At 39.2% G+C, this 17,236-nt stretch overlaps 3 protein-coding genes across 4 annotated transcripts in view; all 3 read right to left on the bottom strand.

The window, feature by feature from the left end:
• LOC145451719 (uncharacterized) overlaps positions 1-17,236 on the bottom strand; it is a 190,919-nt gene that overhangs the window by 46,202 nt on the left and 127,481 nt on the right. For both annotated transcript variants that reach the window (XM_080329965.1, XM_080329964.1), the window contains exon 4: positions 153-296. In XM_080329965.1, coding sequence (XP_080186091.1) covers positions 153-296 — 144 coding nt within the window. The remainder of the gene's footprint in view (positions 1-152; positions 297-17,236) is intronic.
• On the bottom strand, positions 7,948-9,348 carry LOC145452179 (uncharacterized). Its single transcript, XM_080330407.1, has one exon. It carries the CDS (start codon positions 9,346-9,348, stop codon positions 8,311-8,313), a length of 1,038 nt encoding a protein of 345 aa, XP_080186533.1. The 3' UTR covers positions 7,948-8,310.
• On the bottom strand, positions 9,387-14,309 carry LOC145452678 (uncharacterized). Its single transcript, XM_080330848.1, has 2 exons — positions 11,912-14,309; positions 9,387-11,221 (listed from the first exon to the last, which is right to left on the bottom strand). The coding sequence occupies exons 1-2, from the start codon at positions 13,695-13,697 to the stop codon at positions 9,387-9,389; spliced, it is 3,621 nt and encodes a 1,206-aa protein (XP_080186974.1). The 5' UTR covers positions 13,698-14,309.

Here is a 17,236-nt window from a genome sequence, read left to right as displayed (position 1 = left end):
TTGAATGCGAATATCTCACAAAAAAGGCCCTTTGACCATATTATTAATTGCATTCCTTGATTTCTATACAGCCGCAAAATATCAGCATAATTGCAAAGGGTGATGCAGGCAAGTTTTTTAGGAAAGTTTGCGAAAATCACATTAATGCCAACCTGCACACGGGTCTGTGGCACATGCGCGGGTTTCTTCTGGAGTCCCAACACACAGTCCGGCCTGACTGCAATCCCTTCTTCTTTTCTGTTCTCCAGTGCCACACGCCTTGGTACATGCATCCCAAGACGACCAATCGGTCCAGACTATAATTCACCCAATTCTCGTAAGAAATAATTGCAGACGCAAAAGAATCGAATAGGAAAAGATGTCTTCATACCAGGGTACAGAGTGCCTTACCATAACAGGGCAGTTTCAAATTAGCAGCGCAGATTGAACATACATAGTTTGCTGCATTTACCTTCCTAGCCTAGTTACATTTGTCTTGATGAAATATTTTCGCAACCCCCGAAAATCGAGGCAAGCCAGATTTCTCAATTTCGAAAAACGCCACAATTTTGTGAGACAGGCAGTTTATGACACAGGTGATGGGGGCAAGTTTTTGTTGCAGTCAAATCCGTGGAAAGTTGCACTTATTTTTCAAAAAACTTGCAGTAAAAAGTTGCATTCAATTTTTACGAAAGGTGCACTAAAAAGTTGCATTTATGGACAAGTTCCTTGAAATTATCAGGGTATGAGATACTCGAGTCGTTCCGTATCCAAGGAACTGTAGCAAAACTCAATGATGGAGACTTCAAAAAAATCAATAGCAGACGTGAGGTGATTACTTCAGGAATGTAATCGACTGCGATTACGTTGACAGCAAAATCTCGAAGTAGTCGATTACGACTACTATTGAAAAGTTATCACGATTACTCACGATTACATTCATTTCGATTCTTATAACTTGGGCCTTCAACACATATTGTAAGACAATATAACAATTGCGCTGGGAAGCCCTCATGAGAGAGCAATTTTCTTCTGAATGTAACGTTATTTGCTTGGTACGTCACAATATATAAACTATTAATAAAACATTTCCTTAATCGTTAGATTGCCTTAAAAAACGACGCATACCAAATTTGAATTCATTCCAACCGGTAATCGCGGATTTCTTACAGTTTGAAAATTTTGAATCTAGTAAAATATGCCAAAAAATTCCTTGATCGGTGGATAACACTGGTCAACACATATTTTTAGGCAGACAAAGTAAGAGTGGTTTTGGGGGTTCTGAAGGGCACTGATTCCGAATATGACCTTGGTTTTTTTCAAATTGGATCTATTTTTGGAGATAACCCATGGGGCTATTTTGACCAAAATCTCCCATTTTCGCAGTATTGACTAGAAAAAAAATAGGCTTAGTCGTACTATAAAGTTTAGAAATTCAATCTACTTTTTATTTTTACACACAGAAGACCATTTTAAATCAAAATACAGCAACAGCACTATATTTAGGGGTAATCGATTTATCATAGTTACAGACTTCCACGGATATCATGTACATAAATAAACTCCAGTCATGTATATAAGTATTTACCTAGATACTCAAACAACGTGGCATTAATTCCATCAGTTTTTCGTCAACCATCTATTATAAATTTGAATTAATCAGTTGGAATGCAATATTACTGATATATTTTAAATCGAAATTGTTTTTTGTACGATTTTCGCCTGTAAGCTATTTAGTGCAGTTTCTCGAAACAATGGTGGCAATGGTCTGACATATTATGTACAATGGTTCATCTCATCTGCCCTGGTATATTTCGTTTGTTGTTCTGATGTCTTGGTAGAACCTCTTCCCTTGCTAATCAACAAGATGATAAGGAAATATTTCAAGATGACTGAACAGGAACTGAGCTTTTATGCTCATGTTTGTGCTCAGATGTTCGATATGCAGATACGAATTTTCGTACTAACTGTTTGTAGTTGGGTGCTTTGTGATCATCTAAAAAAAATTATTTACTACATCTTGGGAGAAATTGCATGATGTGAACTCCTTCCTAATGTGAAATTGGAATCTTTCATCGGTATTCGAATATACCAGATACCAGAATTAAGCTTCTCGTTTGATAGGGTTACTAGGTATACCCACTTTGCTAAATCAGTGGAAAATTATCCATTTACCAGTCAAAAGAAATGAGACACATATGAGTACTGTAGTCAAGCCTTTCAAAGACAAATTTTACAGTTTCACACTCCTCTTTAATATTGGTAGAATGACCAATTGATACAGGAGAATATGAATTTCCGTTGTGCAAAAGTACAACTTCTAGGCTTGACAAGTTGCTTTTTTGACAAACAAATATTTCGCATCATACCATGTTAATATTGATAGAATGACTGAGAATGACATTAGGGTTCTTCATAGTCAATTAGCCATTTAGGTGCAGTATAAAATGAGAAAAAACTACGATTTTCTTCCTACCAAATGAAATAGGGGAGATGTGGTACCGATGGATCACTGGGACCGAAAATACTTGAAAAATTCTCCATGATAATTCCATAATTACACTCTGTGAATTTGTCTACAATTACATGCTGAATGAATCTTTCCTCACATGCAAAAATATTCGACCTGCGTGAGTTATGGGGTCTGTGACGAATGATTTACGTTTTAGGGGGTGTAAAGTAAATTTGGATCGACATTTGCATTTTTCTATATCACCTTTCAGACTAACAAACCCGTCATAGTTTTTGATGTGAAGTATAGGGCTTGTATCAGGGTATATAATAGCATATATTTTTTGAATCAATACCATCCTCGAGTGGACTATTTTCAAGTCAATTACAATATTTATGGGGTGGGGGACCTGTGGTACCATAGCCAAATCAAGCAAAATAAATGGACCAACTAATCACTTAACAACAGAAACTCGCCTGCATATATATAGGCTGTAAATCATAGTTACCTGTGGTGTTTTATAGCTGTTACGAGGTATTCGAAAGTCAAAATGTCGATTTGCGGGTAATATGTATGTGGCAATAATTTTGTAAGTTTAGGCGTAAATCAAAACATGATTTTATGCCAACATTTGAGTTGATATAATCTATTTTATTCTTGGAGGTCGCGACGAAACATTCTTCATTGGCTTGCTGTAGCTTAGCTTATAGTACACAACAAAACAAGTTAACAAATTTGAGTTTTTGAGCGTATGTCTCACAGGTCCCATGGTCGTGTTCCTTTGGACCCACCGGGTGGGGACCGATAACACGCCCGAGCAACAAATTTTAAACGTTCATAAATATTTTTTGAAAAGGCGGATATTCATGTAAATGTCCGCGATAGGTAGAGCTTGTATCGAAGTGTTGAGACAGCAAAAGATATCCTATTCTCGGCTAAAGATTAGAGGGCCAGAGATCATTTTGCAATTTTTGATCCATCGGTACCACATCTCCCCTATTTAAGGATAAATATAGTAATTTTGGGCTTTTTTAGGGGTATAAATATCTTCTGACAGAGAGCCAATATGACAAAACTAATGTGATATTCGTAATCAGCAACCTCTAAGACCCCAGAAACGGCTCTCAGATGTTCTGCCTAAGAAAAAAATTTTCTTTTCATTTTGTTGACCAGTGTAATCCAAGAATTATTATCATCTAAAAATTCTACGGGTTGGAATTGAATCAAATTTGTTTTGCATCGTTTCTGACGATATCGCAACAATTTCATGGGATTGACAAAAAAATTTGAATTTTTTTTTCAAACTGTAAGAAATCCGCGATTACCGGTTGAGATGAATTCAAATTTGGTGTTCGTCGTTTTTTAAGGCAGCCCAACGATTTAATCACCTGACCAACAAGATTCAGGAAAAAAAAATTTTTTCGAACAGCCCTACTGACCAACTTCATGTCGGACGATTTCTCGCTCCCAACGATTTTTATTTTAGCTACAACCCACGATAGCGGAGGGCTATGGCGGTTTAGTTCAGTTTATTAAGAATTTTCATAATTTCAAAACACCACAATGCTGCGATACAATGAAAAGATAGGAAGGTGTCGAAACGACTTGGACTCTCACCCGGACTTCGGCGATGTCAAAGGAGGCATGCACACTGAATGAAACGTAAAAGAAGATAGATTCGGTAGATCTATTGTTGAGTAAAGAATTGCGACATAAAGATTGGTGCCCGTTTCATGTAGGGCATTTTAAAGGGAACATAAAATTCTACAGAATGAATAATGCTTCTCGTAGTTGAACAGAGGCCAACGTATGCATATTGTCTACAATCTACTACAGGTGTTGCGAGCTGCCGTTACTAGAAACGGCCAAGAATAGCCCGGTTATGATTTATATCAGAAGTCGATGATTTTTAATGCTTCGATGTGGAAGTCATCATGTTTTATTTACAAATTTGCAAATTATTTGCAAATATTTGTGCGGTGTAGATACTCCTCGCCAAGCAGAAGCGTATACACTGCGTTTAACTAATCATCACCATTTACAAAGCATGAATAATTACCAGGGCTGTGTAGTCATTAAATTTACCACCGACTCCGACTCCAGACATTTTCATTATACCGACTCCGACTCCGACCCCGGCTCCGGCTCCGACTATTTTCTTAAGAGAACTACGACTCCGACTCCAACAGTATTACCAATATACTTCGAAAGTTATATGCCACAGTGACGTATAAATGATTTATCATTAAACCATTGAACATATGCAAACATATGATGAATGATGACATGCAAAATTGTTTCATTGTTGCCCAGCTCAAATTATTCACTATGAAGTTACCATGAAAGAATGCCGTTCTAACTATCCTTCCTTTTTCATATCTTATAAGTTTTTATAACATTGACTCTCTAATATCCTAATATGTATGAATCATCCAAACATAACATATATCCAATCCTTTATAATGAAACTGTAGATCAGAGGTCTCAAACACGCTGCCCGCGGGCCGCATGCATACTTCGCATACTTCATGTTGTACGAGATGCATTGTGGAATCAGGCCTATATGATGTGGAATATTTTCTTGACCAATTATTAAACTGTGTATGGGCTTTCAAATTTTGTTTGTTTGATTGTTTTGTGGTGTTCATGGTGTTTGTCGACTGGTATGGTCAGTTACACCAGGCCGATATTCTTTATTATTTTCCGTAACTGCCGATTATAACCACCTCTAGGCGTTTTGTAAGACACCGCTTAAGCGGATGAGGTGGCGAGGAAGAGCCTAGGTAAACCTCCAACGCTTAGGTATCGGAATTCTGAAGTCGACCTCGGTCGGATTCGAACCCGCAACCCATTGGTGTTGCAGCCGCGGTTTATACCACTGCGCTATCTCGCCACGCTTTCTAATTTTAATATATGGGTATAATCAGTAATTGTGTTGAAAATGAAAAGGGGCTACGACAAATCTTATTGGAAGCACGAGGGGTACGATCGCTAAAGAAACAATTACTATGACTCAATAATGATTACATTCAAGTTGTTTATTGAAGGCAAAATCTGAAGCTGATTCAAATTGACTTTGGCAATGACATAGTAACAATAGCCTAGACTTATTATCACGACTATATCATAACCCGGATTAGGCTACACCGCTCAAATGCTCCGATATCAGGTCAATCTTCAGTAGATTTTAAAATATTCCACATAAAACTATGGAACGTTAAAGGTCTACTAGCTGCAATATTATAACCCGGCAGCAGGGGTTCTCAACCCGCCGCCCGCAGAGGTTTATTTTGCGGCCCGCGACACCTCTCATCATGAACGCAATTATTACCGACACGGTATTGTTACATATTAATTTAGCTTCTCAATTATCTTATCGCACCGTCTCTGTTTCGTTTGATTACTCATTTCTGATGTGTTCTGGTTTCTTGATAGGCTATATGCTCGAGTTTAGATTGCTATTGTTTTGAAGGGTGCCTTTATTTTGTGCCAGGAAACTTATGACACTTATGGGAACTTATGAAACTGATGGAAACTTATGAAACTTATGAAAACTTGTGAAACTTATGAAACTTATGGAAACTTTTGAAAACTTTATTTTGTGCTAGGAAACTTATTACACTTATGGGAACTTATGAAACTTATGAAAACTTATGAAACTTATGGAACTTATGGAAACTTATAAAAACTTATGTAAACTTATTAAACAGAATTTGAAATTACCTCAACGGATCGGTGATCCGCTAAATAAGTAGCCTACTACTCATTCAGTAGTGATCGATTTTGACGACGGATTTCGTTTCTGCCGTTACCCTATCAGTTTACCAGGGCTGGATATTGGTACTGGTGTTACACGCCTGTGACTGGACTGCCAGGAGACAACGAGACTATAGACTCACTAGAGCAGCGGTTCTCAACCGGGGGTCCGCGAAGCCATTTCTGGGGGTCCGCGAGACCTCTAAAAAAGGTTGACAACCTAATTTGTATTATATTTTTTAATTTGAGAAAGCATGAGGCAGTTTCGCACCACAGCTGCTAAAACCTCATGACTTATATCATCATCATAATCGTCTGACATGGACTATCGTAGTGTGGAAACTCATTTCCATTGCCAGTTTTCCAATAACCTGGTGATACAGACATATTGCTGTTTATAGACGTTTTATTGGGGTTTGTGGAAAAAATTAGCATATGAGGATAGTAACGTCAATCAAAGTGACTTCGTAATGTCTGCGAAACCTTCTCGATTTGAAGTTGACAGTCTCATCAAATTAGTGAACAGTCGTTTGAAATAAAAAATTCCGAAGTATTTCCATAATTTGTCCCAATGCAGGGAACAGCTTCTTGGATTTACAGTACTTTATTATACAATTGAATAGTGTATTCATATTGAAATGAACCCGAATATTTTCGGCTGACACTCGTCATAAATCGGACAATGATATGCCCGCTCTTAAAGCTCGGCTATCGGATTTTACGCATTCTTATTGCGGATGCCCTATCGACAAGACTGATATTTTTGATGAACAAGGAGTGAGTAGTTATATAGATCGCTCGCGAATCGCCATTGGTTCTTATGGGCGGGGTGGTGACCTGCCTGAAAACCCGGGGTGATGACTCCACCCTTTTAGACCCCCGTTGCGGTGGTGACCTGCCATTGTTTCTTATGGGTGCGGTGATGATACCACCCTTTCAGGAATAGGCTGCGGCGATGATATACCTTGAAAACTCGTGTTGGTAACCCCACCCTTTCGGTATATGTTGCGGCGGTGACCTGTCATCTAGTATTCGAGGGAATTCCAGCGTTTACGGTGAGTGCGACAATGATATATCGTTATTCTTATGGACGCGGCGGTGACTCGTATCGAAAACTCGTGGTCGTGATTCGTACTTTCGGGTATACGTGCGGCGACATGCTAACGATGATAAATGTGTCTGTCATGTATTCTTACGGGATCTGTGGTGATTCGTCATGTGTTCTTATGGGTGCGGTCGTGATTCGCACTTTCAGGCATCTCTCGCGCGGTGTTGAATATGTACGAGTCACCAACAATAACCGCACAAACGGAAACGTGGCTTGTTGTGAGGATTAAGCAGTGCGACCTATATTTCGAATGACCTGCGCGCTGAATTGTTTCCGTGCAGTCGTGTGCTACTATCGATTATTACACTAGACCAGTCAGTGCGAAATAGTTTACCAAATCTAGGAATCAGTCGCATGGTGTTACTTTAGTAATTAGTTTACCACAGAGCCGACGTAGACGGCGATTCGAATATCAACAATAACCGCGTTCACATACTATCACTTCGAAAAAAGGTGTGAAATATTTGTAAAATCCTACGATCGCCCACAAGATAACACCTAAGACATAACCATTTTTGTGTCTTGTCATTACTTACATCCCAATCGCTGTTGCGGTCGCTGAACTGCCTATGTGATTCTGTGTAAGCTGTCTTCCCTTGAACTTACAGCGCCGCAAAGTCCTATAAGTTTCCCGATGTAAATATACGCGATCTTGAAGTACGGTAGAAAAGTATATTGCTTGAAGTTCCAATTGATCGAATTTCCTTATATCCAAATTATAATACGACACAGTAGTAGCACGAATAAGATATTGTCCCAACAAGATCGGTAAATACAGTGGGGGAACGTCCGGTGGGCCAATTACTATTGACAAACTGTACCCTATCACAGCTATATCCAGAATATTCCCTTAGACCAGACCAGGAAGTATCGTCAAGCATACGCCATCTAGCGAATACAAGTATGGCTCCTAAATTATTGAACCCCCAAGATTAACATGAAATGCCTACAGTAACATACCCCCCCAAAAAAGTTATAAAATGACAAAGAACTTTTTTGCAAATTAAGTAAAACATTAGTCCATTAGTGGCTCCTCGTCGGTGGAATCCTCGGTAACTTCCTCTGCAGCGAGAAGCACGACCAATTTGTGGATAGGTCGCTCCAAAAACTGCACATCGTTGATTCTTCTTCCGTACTGATCAATAGTACGGTCGGCGATGCGTATCTTAGCCTTTCGCACCAGCCCATCTGTCGAATTCGAAACCGAGTGTACGATTCCCAATTTCCAAGAGTTTCGCGGAAGGTCATCATCATGAACGATAACAATATCTCCCACTCGAACATTTCGACTAACTTTGCTCCATTTAGTGCGTTGTTGCATGCCAGGTAAAAACTCCCTTCTCCATCTGAACCAAAATTGATTCACAGCGTATTGTGTTCTTCTCCAGCGCCTTCTTGCATAGAGATCTGGCTTGCCAAATTCCCCTGGAGGTGACAACAAAATTGTTGGTTTCATCGTTAACAGATGATTTGGTGTCAATGGTTCTGGCGCATTGACATCACCCAAATTGATAACAGTTAGTGGTCTTGAATTTACCACATTTTCCACTTCTGCGAAAAAGGTTCTGAGTGATTCATCATCCAAATGTGAACCTATTTGACAAAGCAATGGTTCCAAAACACGACGCACCGTAAGAATTTGGCGTTCGACATTCCCATTCATATGACTAGCTTTTGGCACGTGAAAGTTGAATTCTATCAGATCACAATTTTCAGACAATAGATAATCTCTGACCTTTTTCTGATTCATCTCACCCAGCGCCTTTTGGAAAGCATTCTTTCCCCCAATGATGTTGCCTCCGCAATCACTCAACAGTGATTTTATCGGTCCTCTCCTTGCAAGAAATCTTCTCAGTGCATTAATAAATGAATCCAAGTCCATAGAGTTTGTTGTCTCCAAGTGTATAGCTCTGGATGACAAACAAGAGAAAATAACTCCGTACCTTTTCAATACGGATCGCCTTTCTTTGATTTCAAATGGCCCGAAGAAATCGCACGAGCAAAATGTGAATGGACCTTGCTCAGCCATTCTCGACTCTGGTAATTCGCACATCTTTTGTGCCGATAATGGTTTCCGTAATTTCCGACAAGTTATGCATTGGTGGATGTGCTGAGAGACACAGCCTTTCTGACTTCCACATCTACCAAGTCATCCACAGCTTCGCCTGATGGATGAGCGTCCTTTGGTATTTCAAATCTTCCCTCTTTCCACAAGAATTGCGGTCCATCCCACCATAACGAAAGTGATAAAAGTTTTTCCAGCGACGTACCTCTGCTTGCAATGTCACTTGGATTATCATGTCCTGCCACATGCATCCATGCAGAAGAGTCTGTCAAATCATGTATCAGTTGAACTCTGTTTGCCACGAAAACATGAAATCGCCTCGCTACGTTATTTATATATCCCAAAACAACATTGCTGTCAGTCCAAAAATACTCTTTCAAATTTTCATACCGCAACTCTGTGTTGAGAAATTTGCTCATCTTGGCTGATACCACAGCCGCAGTCAGTTCCATCCTAGGAATTGACACTTGCTTCAAGGGTGCAACTCTCGATTTTGACATAATGAGAGTGCAATGCACTTTCCCTTTATCATCAACCAAGCGGAGATATGAGCATTGCCCGTATCCATACTCACATGCGTCGGAAAAATGGTGAAGCTCCACTTCCTCAACGGTGCCGAATTCATCAGGTTTCACACATCTTTTGATTTGAATTTTATCCAAATTGTTCAAATCATTTAACCAATCTTCCCATCTACGAGCATAACTTTCTGGTAGCGCAGTGTCCCAATCAAGTTTCATTTTGCACAATTCTTGCAATAATACCTTTCCAACCAGCAGAACAGGGGCTAGAAAACCCATCGGATCAAAGATAGACGATACGACACTCAATACTGTTCGTCTTGTTACTGGTTTATCCACCAATTCCCTGTGGAACCGAAACACATCCAATGATGGATTCCATAAAATTCCCAAAGACCTCTCTGTCAACGATGACATAGTATCGAAGTCAATGTCCTGCAATCCCTTCGCCCTTTCCGATTTATCAATCGATTCCAATACTTGCATTTTGTTCGACACAAATTTATGCAGTCTCAATCCAGCCTTTCCACATATACCCACGCTGTTTTTCACCAATTCAACAGCTTCATCCACATTTTCTACCGAGGTTAATCCATCATCCACGTAGAAATTGGATCGAACAAATTCTGCAGCCTTGGAGCCGAACTCTTGCTCTCCATCATCAGCGGCCAACTTCATGCCATACATGGCCGCGCCTGGCGATGAGACACTTCCAAAGGGAAATACCTTCATACGATACTCTAAAAGTTCCCTTGAAATATCTCCATCTTTCCACCACAGAAATCTCAGCATATCACGATCCTTTTCATTGACATAAAATTGAAAAAACATTTTTTCAATGTCCGCCATGATGGCTACTTCGTTCTTTCTGAATCTCAACAAGATTCCCGTCATATTGTCCATCAAATTTGGTCCACTCAATAGTACGTCATTAATGCACAGACCACCGTACTTGGCACTCATATCATTTACAATACGAAGACTTCCTTTCTTGTTATGAAAAACAGGAGAATGAGGTATGTAGTTGATACGACCATTCTTCAAATCAAGTATGTCTTCTGGAACCTTTTCCGCATACTTTTCAATAGTCAGATTCATTTGATCCTTATACTCCTCACGAAGATTCTGGTTTTTACTCAATCTTCTTTTGACCTGCTCCGCTCTTTTCGCAGCCAAAGCTCTGTTGTTTGGCACTCTAACATTGTCGTATTTCAATGGCAGAGGGAATTCGTAATGCCCATCCTCTCTCCTTGCAACACCTTTTGAGAGGATGTCCATAAAACGCTTGTCCTCAACCGACAAAGAAGCTTCCAAATTCCTATGTTCGATGAAATCCATTTCTAGCAAATGATTGATATTCTGTGGACACATAACTTCCTTCGCCTTTGACATGTATAAAAAGGCGGTATTCCCGTCAGCAACAACTTCTGAAGTTTCAAAGCCTTCTTCCATTTGTGCATCTCTCACAATAGTATGATGCGATACCACGCTAGGTGATTCACCCGTCAAGTCTTTACAAACATTACCAACAATTCCCCAACCAAACATAGATAGTTGACCATATGGATCCGAATCACCACCGGCTACAATCTCACGAGGACGTAACGCGTTGGGAACATCAGCACCAATTAATATTCCAACCTTCATAGATGGGTCGTAGGGCATAATTTTATCCGCAATGCTCCGAAGATGAGCCCACTCTCTTGCAACCTGAGGTTTGGGGATTTGTGAAATTTCAACTGGAATTTCTGCTCTTGTGTACACTTGAGGAATAGTGACAGAAGAAGTTTCATCGATACTTGAAACTATAATTCCAGTGATCCTGCTTGAGTTAATGACTGCACCAGATTTGTACAATGTGGACATCTGCAACTTAGTATTGACAGATTCCAGTCCTAAACTTTCCTTCAGATCATCAACCATGAAAGTCCGATTACATTGACCATCTAGCGCACAATAACATTTGACCTTCTTGGATGGATTGGCAGCAGTACTCACATAAACCGGAACGATCATAGTATTTTGCTTACCTCCCTTCTGTCCTTCCTTGGAGCACACTTGCGTACATTTCGAGTCCACCTCATCAGTTTCTATATGCAGCGATGTCATATGCCTCCTTTTACATATCCTGCAAGTTATTCTTGCTGTGCAGAACTTGGCCATGTGGTCTTGCGACGAGCCACAACCAAAACATAGTCCTCGTTTCATTATAAATTCCCGTTTCTCCATATGGGATAGCTTTCCAAAGCCTTCACAATCATCAATGTGATGTAGTTCGTCACAAAAATAACACTTTGTCCTTGTAGCACTCGTGTCGTCCTGACATTCTGTCGAGAACGATGTGACCTTAAATTTTCCTTTGTAAGAGTCTTTATAGCTCACTACTTCAGGAGAGCCAATTTTCCCTTTGTCATTTGGCGAATCCAGATCATCCAATTCTGGAATATTCATCTTTTCGGCACAGACATCGACAAATCCTGCCACTTCTTTCAATGGTGGATATGACGCCTCACCATATTTACTTTGCCATTTGTAAACTTCATCCCGCCATTTACCTCTCAGAAATTGCGGTAGTTTTCCAATGATTTTATTACTCTCAATGGCATAGTTCAAAACACCAAGCGCAGGTATTTTCTGCTCAGCTGCCGCTATTTGATCCAAAAAGTCTGCAAATTTTCTTAGACCAATCCCATCTTTGACATTGATTTTTGGCCAAGAGGATAGTCGATTCAAAAATGCATTTCCAATTACATTGTCGTTGCCGTATCTAGTTTTCAATCTCTTACGTGCTCTTTCATAGGCATCTCTATTCTGCAAGAGCAGTAAACCCTTTATCATTTCCTTAGGCTCACCAGATAGATGCGACTCTAGATAGTTCAAGAGCTCATGCACATTGCATGTCTTCGATTGAATCAATGCATCAAACGAAGTTTCCCAGGCTAAATATTCAAGAATATTGCCATCAAAAACACCAACCTTAATTTCTGGTAGACCACAGGATCGTGCCAACATAGCATTCGAAACAGCCAATTCCTTCAAAACCTGATCTAGATTTGCATTAACATGATATATCCCATGAGCACCATCGTTATTAGGAGCTCTATCCATTACATTTTCGGTGTTATCCAGTACACTACTCGGTTTCGACTTCCGCCCTCTATCCATTAGCCTTTGTATGTCTCGTTGATTCTGAGCCGACAGGTCCTTCATCTTCTGCTCGTAGTCTCGTTGGTTCTGTTCAAGCAGCAGAGCAGTCTCTCTATCAGGAGAGTTTGAATCTTCTAGTACAACAAGCCTATTTCGTCTCGCAGTGGGCTCAGAGAACTTAGCCTTCGTTTCGCCATTGTACTCATCCAAATAATCCTTTGCGTTGTAGCCAGTCTCTTCTACCCGATCTTGTATATCCTTGAATGAACAAGAAATTGCTTCCGATTCCTCTGGCCTAAGACGAGGCTCAAGATCAATCCAAAAATCTTGTAGTAGAGCAAACTTCTTTCGCATATCTAAATATGCTTTTGAAACATATTCCCGACCGTCCCGTGACTCTAGTAGGTCATTCAAACATTTGCACTGTCGCAATACCTCTTTGACATGGAAGTCAAACTCTTGCTTCATGTTTTCAATATAAGCGGAGGTTCCTCTAGTTCTCCTGTCCGATATCACGGTGTGGCCATGCTTGTAATCCTCGGCCATGATTCTATTAGGATCCGAATCTACGTTATCTTCACCCACCAAAGTAGAATTCCTTGAATTAGTACCATTTCGGCCACCACCTGAAGCCTTTCCAGACTTCTTCTTATTTCTTCCAGGAGTCATTATGAAACCAGAGTACACCAACTAAGTGTTTTCTTCAACAGAAGTGTGTCCTTTTCTCCAATATTAGTATAAATGAAGCAAGTCCTATTACCGGCACCAATCCACACAATATGGAATTGTCCTTTCCTTGTGTACCGATAGCCGTCCTGTCCTTTGTTTAGTTCCGCTTCCAGGCGTTGCACTGTATATTCCAATACTCCACAAACGGACCTTTGATCGTATTTACTCCACGACCGGACCTTTAGCTGTATTTACTGTTGCGGTCGCTGAACTGCCTATGTGATTCTGTGTAAGCTGTCTTCCCTTGAACTTACAGCGCCGCAAAGTCCTATAAGTTTCCCGATGTAAATATACGCGATCTTGAAGTACGGTAGAAAAGTATATTGCTTGAAGTTCCAATTGATCGAATTTCCTTATATCCAAATTATAATACGACACAGTAGTAGCACGAATAAGATATTGTCCCAACAAGATCGGTAAATACAGTGGGGGAACGTCCGGTTGGCCAATTACTATTGACAAACTGTACCCTATCACAGCTATATCCAGAATATTCCCTTAGACCAGACCAGGAAGTATCGTCAAGCATACGCTATCTAGCGAATACAAGTATGGCTCCTAAATTATTGAACCCCCAAGATTAACATGAAATGCCTACAGTAACAATCGCTACAGTTTGATATGTCGATGGTTTTTACTATCAAGTAATAAGTAATGAATAACAGAACCGGCGCAGACTGTGATTCGAAAACCAACAATTTGGCACTTGCACGCGATCGCTATATGTTTTGACACTTCGGAAGAGTGGTTGACTTTAGTTGCGTGATACAAATCATGAGAATATTCAATCAATGTGCCAATTTGTCAACTTGAAATGAAACTCACTATATACAAATCAAGTTGATTCGTATTTGAATGTGTTGATTCGACACAACTCAAATCCTTTGAGAAATCCTTTTAACACGATCTATCGAATCAAACGTAACCTGAATATTACTGACGCTAACATTCGACCGCGTCGGATTATTCGCACATTCCGCGCTGCTGTTTTCACGTCTATAGAATCAATACCAACTATAACTCTACAAGAATCAAGAATCACAAGTATGTGCATTATACAGTTATTGTCTTTATCAACTTGAAATCAATCCCTTAACAAAAACACACATCTTATCACTTGTCAACTCTATCATGAAAATCCTCGAACCCGTATTATTAAGAATGTTATAGTACGGCGTCGGAAATCCACTCGCGAGATGTACTAAAGGTAAATCCAAATAATCCAGAATGAAATATTTGGACTTGACATTGTGTGAATTGAAATAGGTTTGAAAAACATGACTACCAACTTTCAACCCAGTCATAGTTAGAGATTATACGCATATTGATTTGAAACAAGTAATGAAACCTTACAACTCTATTCACAGTTTTCCGTTTGTCAAATAGAGTTTCAGTAATTACTATCGCGATATTTTAATGTGTTACTACACACAATCAAGTCAATCAATGAAATCGCACCTGTTGTAAATATTTCACACTCGGGCAACCGCTTACACATAACACGATCGAGTTGCAATGCGGTGAGTTGAATCGGAATATTTCAACGTACTTTGTCATATCGCGATTTGAAGTAGGATTGCCAGACAGGTTGGGTAAACTTTCACTCCACTACGTTTCAGATTAATTTATTCACACGATCACCATCTCGCTGTCCTCACACTTACACAATCGCGTACTGTTCCCACTCACAACTTCGGTACGACATTTCAACTTGTCACAATAACTGATTATTCACATGTTGATTTGAAACAAAAGAAGCCTTGAGCAACTTATCTGGGTATTTTTTTTGTCACAATTGAGTTAACGGAAATAGTATTACACCTCGAAATTTTAACATCTTACCATACTCAAAAGAGTTAATCATGAAAACCTTGTCAAGTAAATCCGTTTGTAACTCGGCCAACCAACTATACAGAAAGAAGAAGACAAGATTACGCGAGTACATACAATCGCTACAATCTAAAATCCATAACAAGTTCGGTTGTAGTCATATACCACCAAATCATCTTTGTTCAACTGTAAAAGTCGTTACTATGCTGTAAGATAAAGTAATTACTACTCGGTAAATTTTATAAACCAAAGTAAATACTACTCGGTGTGTGGTTTGAGATTAACATATTACATTTGAGTATACGAAATTTGAATGTCCGAACACGTAGTTGAGAATTCTTACGATCAAACGCGGGTGTTATATTGAAAATTTTCACGAATTGACACATTGATTTTGACATATGAGATTTTGTAATAGTCGATCATGACTTGGTTATTAAATTATGACATTATTAGATCAGGGTTGTGTAGAAGGTTATCACGACACCAACAAACTTTTCAGAAACATTGTTATTAACATATCGATTTGTGAAACTAGATTAACATATCTGAAATGTTTTGATTGGGAAGATTAAGCCGTGTTCGTAAAAACCACACAGCGTATTGTGGATATCAGGAAATATTTTACAAATGTAATTGTCTCCAGTAACCAAGACTAAAGATGAAACAACAATTTCCTTCCCAAGTCAATCAATGAAATCGCACCTGTTGTAAATATTTCACACTCGGGCAACCGCTTACACATAACACGATCGAGTTGCAATGCGGTGAGTTGAATCGGAATATTTCAACGTACTTTGTCATATCGCGATTTGAAGTAGGATTGCCAGACAGGTTGGGTAAACTTTCACTCCACTACGTTTCAGATTAATTTATTCACACGATCACCATCTCGCTGTCCTCACACTTACACAATCGCGTACTGTTCCCACTCACAACTTCGGTACGACATTTCAACTTGTCACAATAACTGATTATTCACATGTTGATTTGAAACAAAAGAAGCCTTGAGCAACTTATCTGGGTATTTTTTTTGTCACAATTGAGTTAACGGAAATAGTATTACACCTCGAAATTTTAACATCTTACCATACTCAAAAGAGTTAATCATGAAAACCTTGTCAAGTAAATCCGTTTGTAACTCGGCCAACCAACTATACAGAAAGAAGAAGACAAGATTACGCGAGTACATACAATCGCTACAATCTAAAATCCATAACAAGTTCGGTTGTAGTCATATACCACCAAATCATCTTTGTTCAACTGTAAAAGTCGTTACTATGCTGTAAGATAAAGTAATTACTACTCGGTAAATTTTATAAACCAAAGTAAATACTACTCGGTGTGTGGTTTGAGATTAACATATTACATTTGAGTATACGAAATTTGAATGTCCGAACACGTAGTTGAGAATTCTTACGATCAAACGCGGGTGTTATATTGAAAATTTTCACGAATTGACACATTGATTTTGACATATGAGATTTTGTAATAGTCGATCATGACTTGGTTATTAAATTATGACATTATTAGATCAGGGTTGTGTAGAAGGTTATCACGACACCAACAAACTTTTCAGAAACATTGTTATTAACATATCGATTTGTGAAACTAGATTAACATATCTGAAATGTTTTGATTGGGAAGAT

The sequence above is a fragment of the Botryllus schlosseri genome, chromosome 12 (genome assembly GCF_051294905.1).
Source record: "Botryllus schlosseri isolate E-star chromosome 12, Bs_hap1, whole genome shotgun sequence".
Lineage (NCBI taxonomy): Eukaryota > Metazoa > Chordata > Ascidiacea > Stolidobranchia > Styelidae > Botryllus > Botryllus schlosseri.
This window is presented reverse-complemented; position numbering and strand designations above follow the sequence as displayed.